The 18,659-nt window shown below is 44.1% G+C and overlaps 1 protein-coding gene and 1 long non-coding RNA gene across 3 annotated transcripts; one reads left to right on the top strand and one right to left on the bottom strand.

Moving 5' to 3' along the window:
* The first annotated feature begins 8,145 nt into the window (after positions 1-8,145).
* Positions 8,146-16,599, top strand: clnk (cytokine dependent hematopoietic cell linker). Of its 2 annotated transcripts, XM_078101996.1 has the most exons (18): positions 8,171-8,309; positions 8,617-8,665; positions 9,817-9,870; positions 11,659-11,809; positions 12,582-12,634; positions 12,716-12,752; positions 13,733-13,789; positions 13,862-13,896; positions 14,017-14,027; positions 14,111-14,185; positions 14,399-14,420; positions 14,586-14,610; positions 14,692-14,776; positions 14,859-14,875; positions 14,951-15,045; positions 15,558-15,635; positions 15,957-16,112; positions 16,199-16,599. In XM_078101996.1, exons 3-18 carry the CDS (start codon positions 9,868-9,870, stop codon positions 16,349-16,351), a joined length of 1,053 nt encoding a protein of 350 aa, XP_077958122.1. In that variant the 5' UTR covers positions 8,171-8,309; positions 8,617-8,665; positions 9,817-9,867; the 3' UTR covers positions 16,352-16,599. The 2 variants fall into 2 exon arrangements, with proteins under 2 accessions (XP_040031092.1, XP_077958122.1); XM_040175158.2 differs by lacking the exon at positions 8,617-8,665 and having other exon boundaries at positions 8,146-8,309.
* LOC144406290 (uncharacterized) lies at positions 11,030-17,237 on the bottom strand. Its single transcript, XR_013467524.1, has 4 exons — positions 17,023-17,237; positions 13,613-13,758; positions 13,133-13,268; positions 11,030-12,952 (listed from the first exon to the last, which is right to left on the bottom strand). It is a non-coding gene; the product is annotated as an uncharacterized LOC144406290 (long non-coding RNA).
* Between the last annotated feature and the right edge of the window lie 1,422 nt (positions 17,238-18,659).

Raw genomic sequence — 18,659 nt, 5'->3', positions numbered from 1 at the left:
CTGGATCTAACAATGGCTGAAGCTGATGATAAACAGAAGGTAAAACTGTTCAGCTATCTTGTCGGCGAGAGTGGCAGAGAACTTTTGGATACCCTGATGGGCGACACAGCTAGGGATGCATGGAGGATAGAGGACATCGTCACAAAGTTTGATGATCATTGCAACCCCAGTGTGAACGAGATCGTCGAACGCTATTGTTTCTTCACGAGAAATCAGGGCGCCAGTGAAAATATAGACAGTTATGTCACAGAACTGAGACTGCTGGCCAAAACATGCAACTTTGGGACTTTGAGAGACTCGCTCATTCGTGATAGGATTGTGTGTGGTGGTAACAACACGATCATGAGAGAAAGGCTGCTGCGGGAGAAAAACTTGACACTGGACACATGTTTACAACTGTGCAGAGCAGCAGAGCTCTCCAAGGAGAACGTTAAAACCATCACCGGGCCGATGGTTGAAGAGGTGCATGCTGTGCAAGGGGCACAGTACCAGTGGAAAGGCAACAACACAGTGGAGTGTAAATTCTGCGGAAGAACACACGAAAGGACCAAACAGAAATGTCCGGCGTTCGGAAAGAAGTGTGCAAAGTGTGGCAGAGAGAACCACTTTGCAGCCAAATGTAAAGCGAAACCAGACCAAAGGAGGAAGAAAAATGTGAGTACAATAGCAACAGAATATGTGAGTGATGAATATGTTGATATAACATGTATCACTGTGACAGACACTGAGATAGTGGATGCAGTGGAGACGGACTTGGGCAAAGATGAAGACCCAGAGAGAGAACAGGATGTGAAAGATAAAACTGTTAAAGAGGACAGTCAGCTTCTCTATGCTGGTATGCTACTAGGCAAAGACATGGTCAAATTCCAAATAGACTGTGGTGCTAGTTGCAACATCATCCCCATTAACCTGCTGAATCCAGACACCGAGCTGGAACACACTAAAAGTGTACTAGTTATGTACAACAAAAGCAAGCTGAAGCCAATGGGGAAATGTAAGATTAAAATAAGGAATCCAAGAAATCACAAACTATATCGCTTGGAGTTCCAAGTGGTGAACACAGACGGTGCAGTGCCTCTGCTGGGTCGGAAAGCCAGTGAGGCGATGAAACTGATTAAAGTGCACCATGAGAATATCATGGCAATGGACAGTATAATCACAACAGGAAAACCGACAACAGGGTGGACGATGGAACAAATCAAAACAAGGTATGCTGACGTGTTCACTGGAGATGGATGCCTTGGAGGAAAATACAAGATGGAGGTGGACAGCACAGTGAAGCCGGTGCAGCTGCCAAAGAGACGGGTTCCAGTGGCCCTGATGAAACCACTGAAGGAAGAGCTTAGAGACCTGCAACACAGAGGGATAATCACTCCTGTAGAATGCAGCACAGACTGGATCAGTGCTATGGTGGTAGTACAGAAACAGAATGGCAAGCCAAGGGTCTGTATTGATCCCAAACCCTTGAACAAAGCACTAAAACGCAGTCACTTCCCACTTCCAACCATCGAGGACATCTTACCAGATTTGTCAAAAGCTAAAGTGTTCACAGTGTGTGATGTCAAGAGTGGATTCTGGCATGTACAGCTGGAGGAGGAGTCCAGCTATTTGACAACGTTTGCCACTCCATTTGGAAGGTACAGATGGCGGAGGATGCCGATGGGGATAAGTCCGGCCCCTGAAATATTCCAGAGAAAGCTGACACAAGCGCTGGATAATGTACCTGGTCTGTACATTATAGCGGATGACATCCTGATCACAGGACAGGGGGAGACACAAGAGGAAGCGGAACGGGATCACGATGAAAAACTGAAACAGTTTCTCGACAGATGCAGGGAAAAGAACATAAAATTGAATGCAGAAAAGTTCAGACTGCGACAGAAGGAGACCACATACATTGGACACCGCTTGACGACAGATGGACTCAAAGCGGATCCTGAAAAAGTGCGTGCTATCGGGCAGATGCCAGCACCGACGGATGTAAAAGCAGTGCAGAGGCTGATAGGTATGGTTAATTACCTCACCAAGTTTTGCCCACACCTCTCAGACCAATGCAAGGTATTGAGAGACCTGACACACAAGGACAGTGAGTGGACATGGACAACAGAACATGAGGAGGCATTCCTCAACCTGAAAGAGACAATTGCGAATGCTCCAGTATTGAGATATTACAACCCTGAGGAGGAGCTGACAGTACAGTGTGACGCTTCAGACACAGGTTTGGGCGCAGCACTGATGCAGATGGGGAAGCCAGTCGCTTTCGCAAGCAGGGCACTTACACAAACTGAGGGGCGCTATGCCCAAATAGAAAAAGAGTTTTTAGCGGTGGTTTTCAGCATGGAGAAATTCCACCAATACACATATGGCCGCAAAGTCACTGTACAGAGTGATCATAAGCCGTTAGAAACCATTGTACGCAAACCCCTGCTGAGTGCACCCAAAAGGCTGCAAAGCATGATGCTGCGCATACAAAAATATGACTTGGATGTCATTTATGTGCCTGGAAGAGACATGTTACTGGCCGACACTCTCAGCAGAGCCTATCTTCCTGAGAGTACACCGGTGGAAGCTGAGCTGGAGACTGTCAACATGGTGCAACACTTACCGATCTCCTCAGACAGACTACATGACATAAGGTCTGCCACAGAAAAAGACACCACATTGCAGCTTCTCATTAAAACAATGAGCCAGAGATGGCCCAAGGACAAATCACAGGTACCGAGTGAAATCAGGCCTTACTTCTCATTACAAGGAGAATTAAGCCACCAAGATGGAATAGTCTTCAGGGGTGAGCGTGCCGTAATTCCTGACAAGCTGAGATCAGACATCACTGGTCGATTACACTCATCGCATCTGGGTGTTGAAGGATGCCTACGTAGAGCTAGAGAGTGTGTCTACTGGCTGGGCATGAACGACCAGATTAAGACGTATATAGCCAAGTGTGATATCTGCAGGTCAATGGACAATAAACAGCAAAAAGAAACATTGATGTCACATGAGGTTCCAAGCAGGCCATGGGCGAAGGTGGGCACAGATCTGTTTGTGTTTGACAACAAGAACTATCTCATCACTGTGGATTATTGGTCGAACTTTTGGGAAATAGACTACCTGATAGATACCAAATCCACCACAGTGATAAAGAAACTGAAAGCTCATTTTGCCCGCCAAGGCATTCCGGATTCAGTGATGTCAGACAACGGCCCACAATACGCGTCCCAGGACTTCCAAAAATTCTGTGAACTGTGGGGATTTCAGCATGTGACCTCGTCACCTGGCTACCCACAGAGCAATGGCAAAGCAGAATCAGCTGTCAAGACGGCAAAGAGACTTCTCATGAAAGCCAAAGCAGCTGGACAGGATCCTTATCTTGCAATTCTGGACCACCGCAACACACCGTCACAGGGCCTGGATAGTAGCCCAGCACAGCGACTACTCAGTCGCCGTACCAAAACACTGCTGCCAACGAAAGCAACCCTGCTCAGGCCAGAAGTCGTTCAGGTCAGCCAGAAGCTGAAGAACAGGCCGCAACGTCAGGGTACATATTACAACAGATCAGCTAGAGACTTGGACACACTTGCCACGGGTGACTGTGTGAGGATACAGCCACTCCCACCCAACGCTGTCTGGAGACTAGGCAGGGTGCTGAAGCCAGTTGATGGGAGGTCCTATGAGGTTCAGTTGCAATCTGGAAGTGTCATTAGGAGAAATCGCAGACACCTCAGGCGTGCACCTGGTGTGACCTTTAGTGACCCTCTCGATATGGAGATCAGTATTCCCAGTCAGCCACAGGCTGTGAGACAGGAACCTGCAGAGTCTGTTCCTGTCCCCCACGGTGTCGCAACAGAACATACACCCAGAGACACTGGTGGCGGAAACACCCGTGTCACGACCAGAGCCGGGCGTACAGTGGTGCAGCCACGTCGATATAAGGACTGTGTGGTATCATGCAGATGAATGCTGATGTTTACATGCACCTGACACGTGAAAAGTGTACAAGCGCAAAAGTTATGGTTTATTTGATATTGTTGTGATCATTTGCACATTTCATGTTTGTAGCGAATGGTTGAGTGTTTTCTCACTGTGAAATTGGTGATGCTGTGTTTTTAGTTAGTTATAAGCTATGTTCAGCAGTTGCTGAGAGAAGGTTTTATAGATGAGCATATTGAATTGTTTATAATTTAGCAATAGTCAGTGTCAGTATTATAATCGTGCTTGTTGGTCACAGTCAAATGTTGAGATAACAGCTCTAACTCTGAAAAGAGAAAGGATGTAACAATAGGAACTATAAGTAGGAACTATTGTTTAGTTCCGTGAGTCACACGGACTGTTATTGTGAAACACTGCCTTGTAACCAGACCGAGCACGATGGACCGTACACGCGACGTGAGAATGTATTAAAGTTTACAACCCAGTGAGGTGAGACCTGAAGAGTGTCCTCGTGTTTGTGATTAAACACCGCATTATAACACACTGTGTCTACGAACACCTGCCGGTGGTACCTGTGTTTCTCACCACAGACAGATGGAGCACCAACGCGCTGTACGTCAGCGATGCTTCACATAAACAGGAAATGAATGCACAAGTTTTCTATTTTGAACAGTTGGACTTTTGACGCCTAGCACGTGTGAAAAAACATCTTTGAGGAAATTACTTTAAGGTCTTTCCTGTGAACATGTGGCCGATTCTGTGTATTGAATTTGATTACAGATCTGAATAACAAAATCCTACATAACTACACCTGAAATGAACATTCTTGTAAACCAACTATATCCATAAAGTGTAATTTGTTAAATCTTATTTCACGATATAAGACAACACATAGAGGTGTCTAAGTGGCATCTTTAAATTTAATAAAATGCAATGTGATCCCATTAAATCTAATGGTAGAAATTGACACGTCGTGAAGGAAAAAACGATATTAAAAAAAGAGGTGTTGTTTTTTGTTGCACGATTGAATGAGAAAAATTCACTAATTAATCGCACATTTTGAAATTCATTTTCATTTCATCTCAATTAATGGCGATTAATGAATGTTGTTGTTGTTACAATGATGTTCTTAATTAATGTTTCTAAATCTTACAAGTAATGAGCAATCACTTATTAATTATTAATGTTATTTTAAACACAAAACTACACACATTTGATCATCTTGGAGCAGAATTCCACCGGGTGGATCCTGTTGAACTAGCGAGCGTGTGTAGATGACAAACCTCTCGGTGTGTAAATCCTCTAGTGGACTCCGAGTGGATGATTCTAATACCGTTAACAACCCGGACAACCCAACGTTAGCTCCACTCTCTCGCCGTATCGGCTTGAATAAGAAGTTGGCCTGCTGATGATCTGAGTGGGGCGACGTGCAGCTCTTGGCCCGCTGACGATCCGCCCTCAGCTCGTCATTAGCCCCGGATCCCCGCACTTTAAAACACTTCTTCCCGAGGCTTCACGCCACACCAGGGGGGTGGAATGACCGGGATAAATAAGGAATAATCGAGGAATCGCTCTGGCTGCGAGTTGACCTGAATACGGGGCTCCTTCGCCGCCGTGGAGCCTCAGTCGACACACACGCCGCCATTATAATGAACGGACCGAGCGAGAGGGAGGAAGAGAGCCGCGGTGCCATCACACTAATGCTCGGGGAAGAGCAGAACGCTCATTTGGGGTTGAGCTCGTGCAGAGGCTTGTATCTTGACGGCTACCCGCGGCCTGTATTTGGAGCAGCATCATTTGCTGTGAGAACAAAGATGATTGTTTTGTTTTAAAAGGAAATTTGAATAAAAACGGTCAACAAGGAGGCCGTTGTGGTTTGTTATGCAGAAGACCTGTTCCCAAAGACAACACATCCTCCGATGCACATTGCACCATGGAGAGACCTCCGCTCTTTACAGCCCGACACGCACGGCCGCAGTATCAGATCGGGCACCTTTCTCCATGAAGATAACATTTCATGTACGAGACATTCGTTTTCGAGTCAACTTTAGCGGTGAGCCGACGCCGGTCTGCGTCCATCCATCATCCGCTGACCTTCAGCTCTGCACCCCGACGGCTGCCCGGGGCCACGGGGAGGGTGACTAATGTCGTCTCGGCCGCACCAAAGGCCCCTGATGGCCGTCCGGTATTATTCGACTCTGGTGTCTACAGATTTCTATCGCTGCTCCCTGCTTTAATTATTCACGCTGCTGAATCACACGCTCACCAGAGATAGCCAGATGGGCCAGACTGCTCTCCCTCTCCGGGATCTTATCTATCTGGAGGTATGACACCATCTATACCAGAGATGAATGACATCTGCAGGGTCGGTGCAGTACAGTCTACCATCAAGCAGACTAAGTAAATGAAGGCTAAAAGCAAAAAAAACAGTCTTAAATGATTTCCGTTTGATGAGTCTTTCTCATCTGCATTCACCATCACTGTGAACAGAAGAGGCTCCACATTCTTACTACCTCTGCAGCTGCTCTTGATCTTTTCCTTCATGTCACCAGCATGCTTCCTTCACGACATCACCGCTTTAACTGCACTGACACGCACACCTCACCCATATTCAACTTCTGTGTTCCTCAACCTGCCCCCCACCCCCACCCCCCTCGGCCCCCCAGACCGGGACCACAGATCTTATTTCGGAGTGACAGGTCCAGGACAGAAGAGGGGAGGTCGGTTCCCTCTTTGGGCTCCCGGGAAGAGGACGAGCGTGGGGTCGAGGACACATGATGAGCTGCCGGATTGACAGGCCGACGGGGCTGTCGCTGTGGGCCGAGGTGTAGAGATGTTCGGGGGGGGGTTGACGTTTGCGGCTCAAAAGATAAGCATCAGTGAGAACACGAGAGGCTAGATGGTAATCTTTCACAGGAAGTCAGGCTATACCGTTGCAGAAGAAACCACAGGAGGGAGGTTGACCTTGTGCGCCTGTGCTCAGCTCCGAGCCGCTTCAGACAGGGAGAGTTTAATCAAACGCTTAATGTATTTAAAATATCTTAAACCACAGTCTACTGACAAAACTTTCTCTCACAACATTGACTTTTAGCATAGTTGGGATTTTAAGATGAGGGTTTTCAGCATCACTCACTGACACATGATTGTTGCCCTGTTTTCTGCTGCGAAGCCACGTTGTGAGAGTTCAGCGTTATAAAGTTGACCAAATGGTTATCACCACATATGTAGACAATGGTTGGAGCTGCGAAAATGAAAAAAGAAACGCTACAAGCGACGAGATTTCCCCTAGCTGTCGTCTCTGATCTGAGCTGAGAGTGACTGTGGTGAGTGTAGAACATGCTGGTTACAGAATGAGGACTGTAGGCAGAATGTCTCCTAAGTAATTTCCTGGAAAAGGCACTCAAGTTTAAATAAGTCAGAGTATTGCTCACCCTTAAATATGTCTCTAACTGCTGTCAGTGTGTCTTATTCACGGACCATAAAATCCAGCTTTGTGGCCGGTTTTAAAATATTCTCAGCATGATTCAGCTGATTTCTCTGCCTCATGTCAGCTGTTATACAACCACTATTAACTGAGTTAAATGACCCTCACTGTCTGAAACTTGGTTAATGTGTTTACCAGGCTGCTGAGACAAATCCATGTGGCAAATGGAAACTTCTTTAAAGTTTTTAAAGTATCACTCACTGCCACTCTCATCAAGTGTCTGCTATTAACTGAAAATACTACTCTCAAGTGAAATATCGCCTCAAAGGGCGTTAATAAAATATTGTAATTTGGGTTCACCTTCTCGTTTGCTGTATAAATGAAGCAAGATTATGATCTGATGGAAAGAGTAAATGTCACGATGCTTCCTTTTGCACCCGGCAGATCAAATGTTGAAATGTCACCATGCTGTCGCTAAAATTAAGAGAAATATCTGCAGCACTGGAGGATTCATTTGACCCTGAAGCTCTGAACAAACGGTCGGCGCCTGGTTACCAGATGAATGTTGCCTGAAAACAATCTCAGAGTGCACAGATAAAAGGTAAACCCAAAGTGGTTATGCATAAATCAAATGTAAAAGAAACATTAACAAACATAAAACTCCAAAAACAAACAATGCTTCCGCTAAATTACCTGCAAATTCGAGCACAGATGCAGAAGAATACCCCCCTAACAGTGAAGACCTTATAGGTTATAGGCCAGTTTATTACCACACAGGAAGCCCTTTCAGGTTTCTGCAGTGGGCTGCTTAACTCTGACAGTCACAGTTGAAGCCGCTCAGGCTGTTTCTGTTGGTCTGTGCGCAGAGTCTGTTATCAAATGTATTTTAGCAAAAAGGCAGACATATGCTGGACACCCACTGCGGCAGGCGTCCGTGTTGTACCAGTCGTCTGTGAAGGTAGGTAGCTGCTGTTTTTGTGAGCGTGTAAAAATGCATGAAAATAACACCATAAAGACGGAACAAGCTTCGAAATGTGGTATTTCCTGCGAGAATTCAAGAAGAGGAAGACTTTCTGTTATTTATGAAGGGACTTTTTTTTATCACAATTTATAAGATATTGCGAAGTGCGTATTATGTTTTGGGGACACATTTAATCTCAAAGTATTTCCAAAAAAGGGTGCAAACTAATAGTGACGGTTGCACCTGATTACATACGTAAACTACCTTTCATCCACTTTTAATAACAGCTTTAACATCTTCACAGCAAAAACGATCGACAGAAGAGGGGGACATTTTATGACAAACAATCCACGGTACGTCCCAGTTGGGTCCCTGTTGGTATAGTTTCCATCCTCAGACTGAGCTCTTTCTCGATGCTCGTAGAAAAGCCAGAGGTCACAAATCCTCAAGTCGCCCGGCGGGTTTGAGTTGCCACAAATCCTCTGCACCCAATTTCCATGAGACGCAGGTTTATTCTCTGGACTAACCGCTCAAGCTCAGACGCTGGCCGCGAGTATCTAATCTCCTTTTCTCTTTTTTTCAAACGTCTCATCCAACACCACTTCCCATGGCCCGGTAAGCTCTGCAAAGTAGACATAGTGCCCCGCTGAGTGTTGGACCACACCACCAAATCCAATACTGAGCTTGATTTTCCTGCCTGGGAGCTGGTACCTGTAGTGTCTCCTGGTATTATCACAATCCCTGAGCCTCGCTCAATTGCCCTCGCTTCTATTTTGGTTTCCTTCCTGCTTCCTGTTTTGCTTTCCTTCACAGCCGAAAGGATTCAAGGATAACAACGTGTCAGTCAAAGATATTGATTGTTGCAGACCCCCGTGTTTTTTTTTTCCTATTTTTGCTCTCTGGAATTTTAAAAGTGAGATAGTGTGTTCTAAAAAGCTCATAAATTAAGGATATGTGACAAAGATTTACAAGTCACCCATGGGATGGAAACAATGTCACTCCTTTGGATGGTGTTCAGAACACTGGAGCACAAAAAGTCAGCACTTTGTTTGCACTATCCAAAAATAATCCAAATGTCTTTCTTTCTTTCATGTCAGGTCACACTTAGTGAGGAATATGAATACAAAAAAAAAATCAATCTTTAAGGATGCCCTTCAATAATGACATTAAAATATACTTTAGTCTTATTTTTAAGGCTAAAGCACTACAAGAAAAAGCTTCATTTTAATTTATTTATTAGTTTTTTTTGTTTCTCGCAGCATCAGCTCTTCTCTCCTCGTGTTCGAATAAAACTGTAAATCTATCAACATCTTCCAAATGATTATATCCAGGGAACGTTCGCGCTGTGCCTCAGATGATCAAACAGCGAGGGGCCACTAGCAGCGCTGTGTAGTTGTATAAAAAGACCACGTCTCTTGCGTTGGTGGGGGGTGGGGGGGGAGTCCAAGGACAGACACACTCTGGCAGAACACCCATCTAATGATGTTTTCCATTTTTGTTTCAGTCCCTCGTTAGCTGCAGAGAGAGAGGGAACGGCCATGCCTCTGCTGTGATAATGGTGAGTTATGGCGCCCGACCTGTATCGCAGCGCTTGCCCGATGGTTCCACATGGACGTTCCCGAGGGAAGCTCCGAGGGTCTGCGCCCCCCCTGTATGATTACCTGTTAGCACAGAAATGGGGAAGGAGGGAGATTCTGCTCTGTCATTGTTAGAGCACAGCAAAAACCACGGCGATGCGAGTCGGCATTCATAACTTTTGTGTTGCATTATCATTACCTTCTAAGTTAAATTGTAAAAGAATTTCAATTTGGGAAAGTGATTTATACAATAATCAGCTCTGAAAATAATAAGAGCTCAAAAGATGAATGGTGTTTTATTTGAATCATTTGAATACGTCTATAAAAGAGAAAACAACATTAATATTCTTCAGAATTGAATTAAAGTTCTCACGCTGCCTCACATGAATGTTTCGTTTTGGTTATGGATGAATTCCATGCATATTTACTGTAGATTGCATTGATCACACTAATGAAACGCTGTAAAAGACTGTGTTAGCTGTCTCATCTTTCGGAGAAACCTGCCATCATGTTCTGATGCTTTCTTTGATGTACTTTCTACGCGTCGTCGGCTCGTGATGCTTGTTTCAGAAGTGCTGGGCGGAGAAACGACGTGTTGGTGTAGAACGTTTCCCTTGATATCATGTTTCTGGCTTTCGGCTTCCTCTCCCCACTTTCCACTCTTCACTCTCTCTGTCTCACAAATGCATTTTTGAAGTCATAGATTTCGTGACGCTGTACTGAGAGAAGAATGTTCCCTGAGCAGTAACAGTCGTCCGCTTGCCGGATGATGACAGGTTTCCCTTGTGGTTGATCAGATCCGTGTAGCCACCCGTGTAGACAATTTCACTATGAGCCAGAATGTTCTCAACTTCCTTAAACAACAATCGGCACAATCTATTTCGCCAGGTCCCCAAGATAGAGAAAGCCGGTCAGAGAGCTTTTTAACCCCTACGGCCGAATAATCACACGTGCAGCTCCACCATTCTGTGAAGATTGGTCTGGTTGTGGCAGCAACCAGACCCTTTTCTGGCCATGGGACTTTTATCACATGTCATAGTTGGTAAATGTGAAATTTATCCCCCGCCCCCAAGAAATGTTTCACCCATTTAGTAACAGTGATTTTAGATGTTTTATAGTTAAAATCAATCTATATGAAGCTTGAGTCAATCTCGTCCAACCACCTCTTGCAATAAAAGGAGCCTGAACGTGTGCTTTATTTACAAAATACATCATATACATTCATTCATTCAATCTCGGGTTTCATTATTACTTATGAAAACAAAATGAATGAATGTGAGCTTCGAAAGGGAGATAAACGAGAGGAGCCGGTTTGTTTGCCGATGACTGATGCATCCTCTTGTCCCATATTCATTCCGATCTCACCCCTTTTTCCCAGCTTTGCCACAGCTGCACAAAAGTACAGACCAGACAATTTGTATTATTTAACACGGTGTCACAGACCAGCTATAAATGTGTGCTGTAAAGAGTGAAGCTGTAAAAAAGGAAATCCCTCGTGTGTACAGTTGTAACACCTCATTATAGCTTCCTGTGCTTATCAGGGCTGCACACATGTAAAGCATCTGACTACTCTAATATATCAGTGTGTGATGGTCGACACACAAATGTCATCGGGTTTATTGATTTCATCAAACCAAACGAGCGTACTCGTTTCCAACACGTCCTTGGATGCGGAATAAGTGTTATCAAGAGCTTCTTTGTGTTAAATCTCGCCTCTCGCACACTCAGTGCTTCCAATTTCATGGAACTGAAATCTTCCTCTCCGGCAGGATCGCAAGACCACCGGCAGAAACGGGAAGAAAAGGTGCAGCAACTATAAAAACGTGTCGGAGCCCGAGTACGACGTGGTGGATGACCCGGAAGTGACTCATGCGCGCATACTTCCTGCCAGGCCCATGCATGATGAGAGAGAGTATGCAGGTAGAGAGGGGGGAGGCGGGGGGGGGACGCTGCTGTCTGTCTGTGCTGTTTCCGGTTCAGGATGCGTAGATCTGAAGCGTGTGGGGGGGGGTTTCAATTCAGGGTTTGTTGTAACAACTAACAAACGGGTTTCTTCGCGGTTCAGGGGGTGGAGCAACTCTGTAAGAGTAAATGTCCCCTTTAATATTTGTCTCATAAATCCGGTTTGCCTTAAATGTATAACAATAAAAGTAGTTCACAAACCTCTATCCATAAAAACCATAAGAATGAATGAAGAAAGAAAGTCCAAAAGTTTGCATCTGGACGCAATGGGAGTGAGTTTCTCACTTTCCTGGAGATAAAAGCTTCTGGTGAACATAATTAGAACAAAGCTGAATGAAGCGCCGCCGCAAACTGTGGGGGAGAATGAAAGCAAGTGCGCATCTGAGAGAGTGCGAGAAGCAGGGAGCAGCTCACGCTGAGCCAGCCAGCCTCCAGGGCCATCTGTTGGCTGAGGCCAACCGCGGGGAGGCTACAATTACCAGGCAGCCGAGGGGGAGATGTGCTGTGAATACACTCCCTTTAACATCCTGCATGGATGCGGCCCACAGCCAGGGGCCTCGCGGCTGCACGTCTGCAACTTCAACACCGAACACGGCTTTTAAATCTGCGGCGTTAAAGCGGTGATGGGAACTATACTTTGAACCGTCGGCCAACGGCGGAAACCACTGAAGCTGCTGTCATTACGTCGCTGATGAGAGTGAGGGCATCTCAACTTGTTTTACTTTGGCAGATAGGGATCTCCCGAGGGCACAGTCGGCTACGATACTCCCATCACTCTGCGCCGTGAGTTTTCCGTCCGGATTCATTATCTGTTAGTGGACTGTGAATGTCTGCTGATTGTCGTCGTGTGCTCCTCTTCACCAGGCCAACGTGCCGCAGAGGGAAATCCCACCTCCTTCAGGTAGAGTGACATTAGGCGCTGCGTCATCTGGATCTGATACGTCTGCAGTTTGCTTTATATTAGCTGATCTTTGCAACTTTTTTTTTTACTTTTTACTACTTGGCTGCTAACTGCTGCAAAAGCAACGCATGGTCACTTAACCTGAATTATTTAAGATGTAATATTAAATCAAATGGCTTTCCAGGATGTGAAAGGGTCACCTGTAGAACCAAAAACACACACACACACATCTCTTTTAGCTCAATGTATATTTTGCAATACTGTTCCTGTATGGCTCAAACTATTTAGGTAAATAGTTATACTAAAATCCACTGCGCACTACAAGAGATAGACTAAGGTACCTGCACACCTTTACAAATCCCATTTAACATTTTACAAACCTTTTTTAATGAATGTTTGTGCCAATAGCTGATGATCCTTCGGGCCGCAGATGCAATGTTGAAAGATGTAATGGCGTGTCAGCTGATGTATGTGACGGGGGCTTTAGGGGAAGCAACCAGCAACGCCACCTGGGGACTTACACCCCAAGAAATACAGACTCAAATACCCAAGGCACGCTAATAACTTACTCTGGATTAGGCAGAAACGTTTGTAGTAATTAAGAAAAGGTTTTATTAAAGAAAAACGATGAAACCAAGGTAAGCACAAATCACTAAAAACAGGATTAAGATTATAAAAACCAGGCAAATTGAACACTGCAAGCGAAACAACTGAGGGAAACATCAGAAAGTAAACCTAAAATTACAAAATATAAAATGGCAAAACAGCAGCAGGTTCCCCCTCTCTCTATCTGTAGAGCACAGGACCAGAGGTGCCTTCGTGTTAGTGTACAGAATACAATTTAACGTGAACCAACATACCTGTACAGCACAGAACCAAAGGGGAATGAGGCGTTGACGGCAGGTGATTTTTAAGGGCTGCCACTAACTGGCCGTTCTTCCACACATACGTTATGTCTTTCTGCATTGCTTGTTTTTCAGTCAGCGGTCCTGCAGTAAACCGGGACCTTAAACCAGGCAGAAGAAAGTTCAGATTAGGTAAATCAACTTAATGAACTCTTATTCCACCGCCTCAGAAGCATCTCACACGTTCACATCTGGATCTTACAGATAAGAAGCCCTTGCCTTGGCTACCAGTAGAGCAGGTAAACACCTCGCTATGCATCCAGTACTCATTGTTGCTTGTGTTACTGTGCCAATAAACACTGTTGATTATTGCTACTTGATTAATAGGTGACAATTTTTCTCTCTTTTCCACATCACAGCGCTCACACAGGTAATTTACTCGACTACTATCCAAGCCGTTCGTTGTTGCTTTTAAATGAGTTGTGATTGCACTTGCAGTCTTTCTGCTTCCAGGCGATCTCCATCACCTCCGACGGAGATAGTGAATCAATTGCCTTGGCTGGCGATAGACGAATGCTGCAGGAAAGGGTGAGAACTGTCTTTACTGTGCAGAGACCATCGTTTGTTTTACTTTGACCCTGTGTGACCTCTTTCTGGCCTCACAGTCTGCAGAGTGTGGCAGTGACGCCATCAGCTGGTTGGAAACATAATTACAGAAACAGCTCGTGGCTTTCATTGACGAGGTCTTTTGTGATGTCATATTTAATAATTATTATAAAAGATTCTTCTTTTTCATTTCAGGCGGCAGAGAGAAACTAAAAAAGTAAGAAGTTATGTTAAAATGTCAGTGCTGTCATGACAAGACATGTTGTAGAATTAGAATTTTTACTAGAAATTTCCCAATTAACTGTCTGACCAGAATAGAAAAAGACCCTCAAACAATCTGATGTTTGTTTGAATTTAATTTTTTTGTTAATACTTCTAATAGGCTGAACTCAGTTTAAAACCCAAAGGTAAGAGCTAAACCTGTGTGAGTGTCATATTTCTTTGGTTGAGCAGGTCTTGACAGGTCAAAATGTTTAATGTGTCTTCAGGTCTGCAGCGTGCTGATAGTGTTTCATCCCTTCATTCCAACCTAAAAAATTCTCTGGATTTGGAAACTCATCATTTAGAAAGAAGGTGAGCGTTTCATCTCCCCGGCATTTCAGGACAATCATGTAATGCTGATTAATGTTTGATGGCTCTTTCTTCCTTTGTTTAGTTCACAACAAAGTATAGGTAAGTGATGTCATAGATCATCAGTATCCAAATACCCTTATTGATGAAATCTATGACACTAGCGTCTACTTACAGAGAGGGGGCGATCAAAACGGCATCACCACGAGTGGCCTCAAACCAAAGGAGACGTTGACCAGCATGACTTTGTTCCAATGGAAAAGCCTCAACAGGTATACTGGCTACCACTTACTGCAGTAAAGTCTATTAGGCACTGAACTGAAATTAAATACGTGTAATCAATTAAGTAATCAAGCAGAGTTTGAGGTACTTTAAATTTACTTCCACTCTACGACGTTTCAAAGACAAACAGGATTTTTGTTACACAAAACTGATTAAACAGATGCTTCAGTTACTTTGAGCTGATTTAGCTTTGCAGATTTAAATTATTGATACTAAACATGAGTCAACCATACAAATGATTATCTATTGTTATGAGTTGAACTACCCATGAATATAAATAGTATTTCATATTAAGCAGCCAAAACATTAAAATGAGAAATGTATTTATTACCAATTCTTGTTCATATATTTGACTCTTAATGGCAATGGAAAAGGCAATTCTGCATCCTTTTTGTTTATTTGTGCTTTAATTATATTTTGATGCTAATTTTTGTCTTGAGCTTGAGTAAGATAAAAAAATTAAAAAAAACTAACTTCTTCCATCTCTGTTATTGTCGGGCAGACAAACAGCGAAGAAGACTGGTATGTTGGGGCTTGTACTCGAGCAGACGCTGAACACGCCTTACACCTGGTAAACAAGGTAGTGTATCTCCTCTTTCCTTCAATAGCACACTCATATTTTACACAAGAACAACTAATAGAATGAACATAAAAATCAGTGGTAACTGACACGAAAAAAAGAAACAACAGAGTTCAGAATCCATAAAAGTCGACAGGGTACTTTCAGGAGGCTCCTTGTGAAATAAGGGTTGAAAATACAGATCCACAATAAATCCCGACAAGCAAATGAGAGTTTGGAATAATTCTGGGATAAAGTCAATTGGATAATATGCATTTGTATCACTTCTATTCTTTCTTACCAAAAGAAACAGTACATTCTTTCTCACATTAACCACTTCAGGACGGAGCCTTTTTGGTACGAGACTGCTCCACGAACACCAACGGGGAGCCCTTTGTGTTGGCCGTGTATCACGAGAAGAAGGTTTACAATATCAAAATCCGGTTCATCGTGAGCTCCGGCAAGTACGCCCTGGGAACGGGGCAGCGGTCGAGCGATGTGAGTGGACAAATGTCTCAAAAAGAGAGTTCAACCGACGCTCTCCTCGTCATGTTTAATTCAAAGCTCATGTTATTCCTCCTCAGCTGTTTGACTCTGTAGCAAACATCATCAAGATACACTCCATATTCCCAATAATGCTCGTCAGCGGGAGGACCATGCCCCGAAGACAAGGCCCAGAAACCTGCGTGCTGACATTTCCCGTGACAAAAGAGGATCTCGTCACACTGCTGGAGTGACGCGTGAAGATAATCGGCTCAATCTGTCATGGAAAAGAAAAAAAGCTCAGGCGCTCAGCCTTTATGTTTTTAAGTGTTAATGAAAGACAGTGGAATGATGTCATAGATTTAGCTGTTTGGCAATGGAAAATAACCACCAGATTACCACTGAAGATCAACAGCAGCCTGTTTGGAAAAAGATGCCTGAGTAAACAACTTGTGAGTGTTTACCTGTGTCAAATAAAAAGAACGTCTGTACCGTCTCATTATTTCCATTGTCAATAGATTTCTTGCAACACGTCCCCAACCGTCCCCGTTAGTGGACAATGTACTTTATGACATTGGCCCCATATACTTTTAGGGTCAATCGCGAGGCTTCGAATGACTCCATCTGTTACTTAACGGTGGTCTCGGTAATTATCCATAGCACCACTTCTCAAAACACACATAAGCGACGCTCCTGTTCCTTCGATATCAGACATAACAGAGACATCTTCTGTCCCTAGAACAACATTAATTATTTACTAAATTCTCAATAGATATGACGTTAATGATCCGTATGTTAAGAGTAGTGTGCAGAACTGCTAATAATAATAGAAACAGCAGCAGTGGACGTGGACGCAGGAACAACCACCCTCCAGATAAGACCTTCCATGCAAACCTATAGGGTGAGAATGCACAAAGATTATTACCTTATTATCTTATAACTCATCCGTTTGAAACTGCTCCAAACAAAACTCCAACAAACAAAAAAATGCATTTTCCCCAGTGAGGGGTTTTTTGTCTGATAAATTTCCAGCAGCCATTTTATGCGTCTCTCAAACATTCCTTCCCGTCTTCAGGTTGGAGGGGCGGGAACTTTCTCTTCTCTCCTCTGAGGCCAGTACTGAAAGCTCTGTTCTGCTCCACTCTACCAAAGTAAAACATTCCTCATATACTGTCAACACACTGTGTTTTTCCTCTGGTGTCTCCACGTTTTAAAGGGACGGATACCCTGTAAGTTGCTTTTCTTTTCATTTTTTTAATTTTTGCTGTGTGCCATATTCTTTTAGACGCTCACAAGGGTTCCCCTTAACCTTTTATTTCCAGAGAAAAACTCCCTTTTCATCATGGCTATGCCATTTTTGAACAGGGGCCTAAAAACAGGCTGTTTTTTTTCAGATACGCAGAGCAATTAGAGCCGATAGCAAAGGAAAAGGTTTTACCTCAGTCAATATGAGTTACTTAGACGACAGAGAGTCTGTGCACATTGTGTTCTGGGTCATCGTATAATCAAGATGTTTGTGCGTCAATGTTTATAATCTTATATAATCTCATATCATTCACATTTTTCTGCTTTGCCAATCTTTCAGCTACAGACACCATTTAAACCTTAAAATGTTGACAAAAGTCTAAACTCATTTATTTAGAAAACTGCTTCTTGATATCTATTTTACTTTTTTCATAATAAGATTTCTATTGGCCCTAAACTGGCGTCGAGGAGGAGCATTTCCTCTCGCCACAACACAAGATCCAATCACATGCAATGTGTGGTCTCCTAACATAATGTGAACATAATGAACAAAGCGTGATTGTTTTATGGTGCTTGGTGTGTCTCTAAATCTCATCCTTATCAGATCTGTGTCCGCCTGGTTGACACTTTCTGCTTCTCCTCTGGCCTTGGACTCCTCAAGACAGTGACTCCCTAAATGAGCACTATGAAAAAGCTTTTGATTATCACACCCGTTATCGTTACACATTTATAACTCAAATATAAATGTATAGCGTGAGGATGCATGGTTATATTTAATTCTCAACAATATCAACTTCTGAGAACAAAAAAATACGCTGCTTCCCAAATAAAAAGCCATGGATCACCATCATTGCTCTTCTTAATGAGAAGGTCTGGAGACGAGCTCTGGAGAGTCCGTGGAGACCTGAGGGTGAAGCTCGGAGAGTGCAAGGACTCCTACAGGAATAAGGTGGAGACCAAACTGCAGCAGAACAACAAAAGCGAGGTGTGAACCTGGATGAAGCAAATAACTGGCTTCAAGGGAGACAACAGGAGGCTCATTTGAGACCCCCCTCGGCTATCTCCCCATACATCACACCACCCAAACACCTCCCCCCGGTACACAAACATCAAAGACCTTTACACATCAAAGGGCTCTCCCACCCTGCCCCCCCCCCCCTCTCTCTCTGTCGACTGTCCAGGTGAGAGGACTTCTGGAGAGACTCCATCAAGGCTGAAGGACCTGACCGTATCAGGTCCAGGGTACTGAAGACCGTTGCCATCCAGCTGTCTAACGTCCTGCAACATGTCTTCTACCTGAGGTCCCTGTACCAAAGA

The sequence above is a fragment of the Gasterosteus aculeatus genome, chromosome 4 (genome assembly GCF_964276395.1).
Source record: "Gasterosteus aculeatus chromosome 4, fGasAcu3.hap1.1, whole genome shotgun sequence".
Taxonomy (NCBI): Eukaryota; Metazoa; Chordata; class Actinopteri; order Perciformes; family Gasterosteidae; genus Gasterosteus; species Gasterosteus aculeatus.
This window is presented reverse-complemented; position numbering and strand designations above follow the sequence as displayed.

Coding starts and splice junctions, on each gene's coding strand:
- clnk (XM_040175158.2), top strand. Junction 14,186..14,398: donor GACGAATGCTGCAGGAAAGG/GTGAGAACTGTC, acceptor TTTTCATTTCAG/GCGGCAGAGAGAAACTAAAA. Junction 15,046..15,557: donor CAATGGAAAAGCCTCAACAG/GTATACTGGCTA, acceptor ATTGTCGGGCAG/ACAAACAGCGAAGAAGACTG.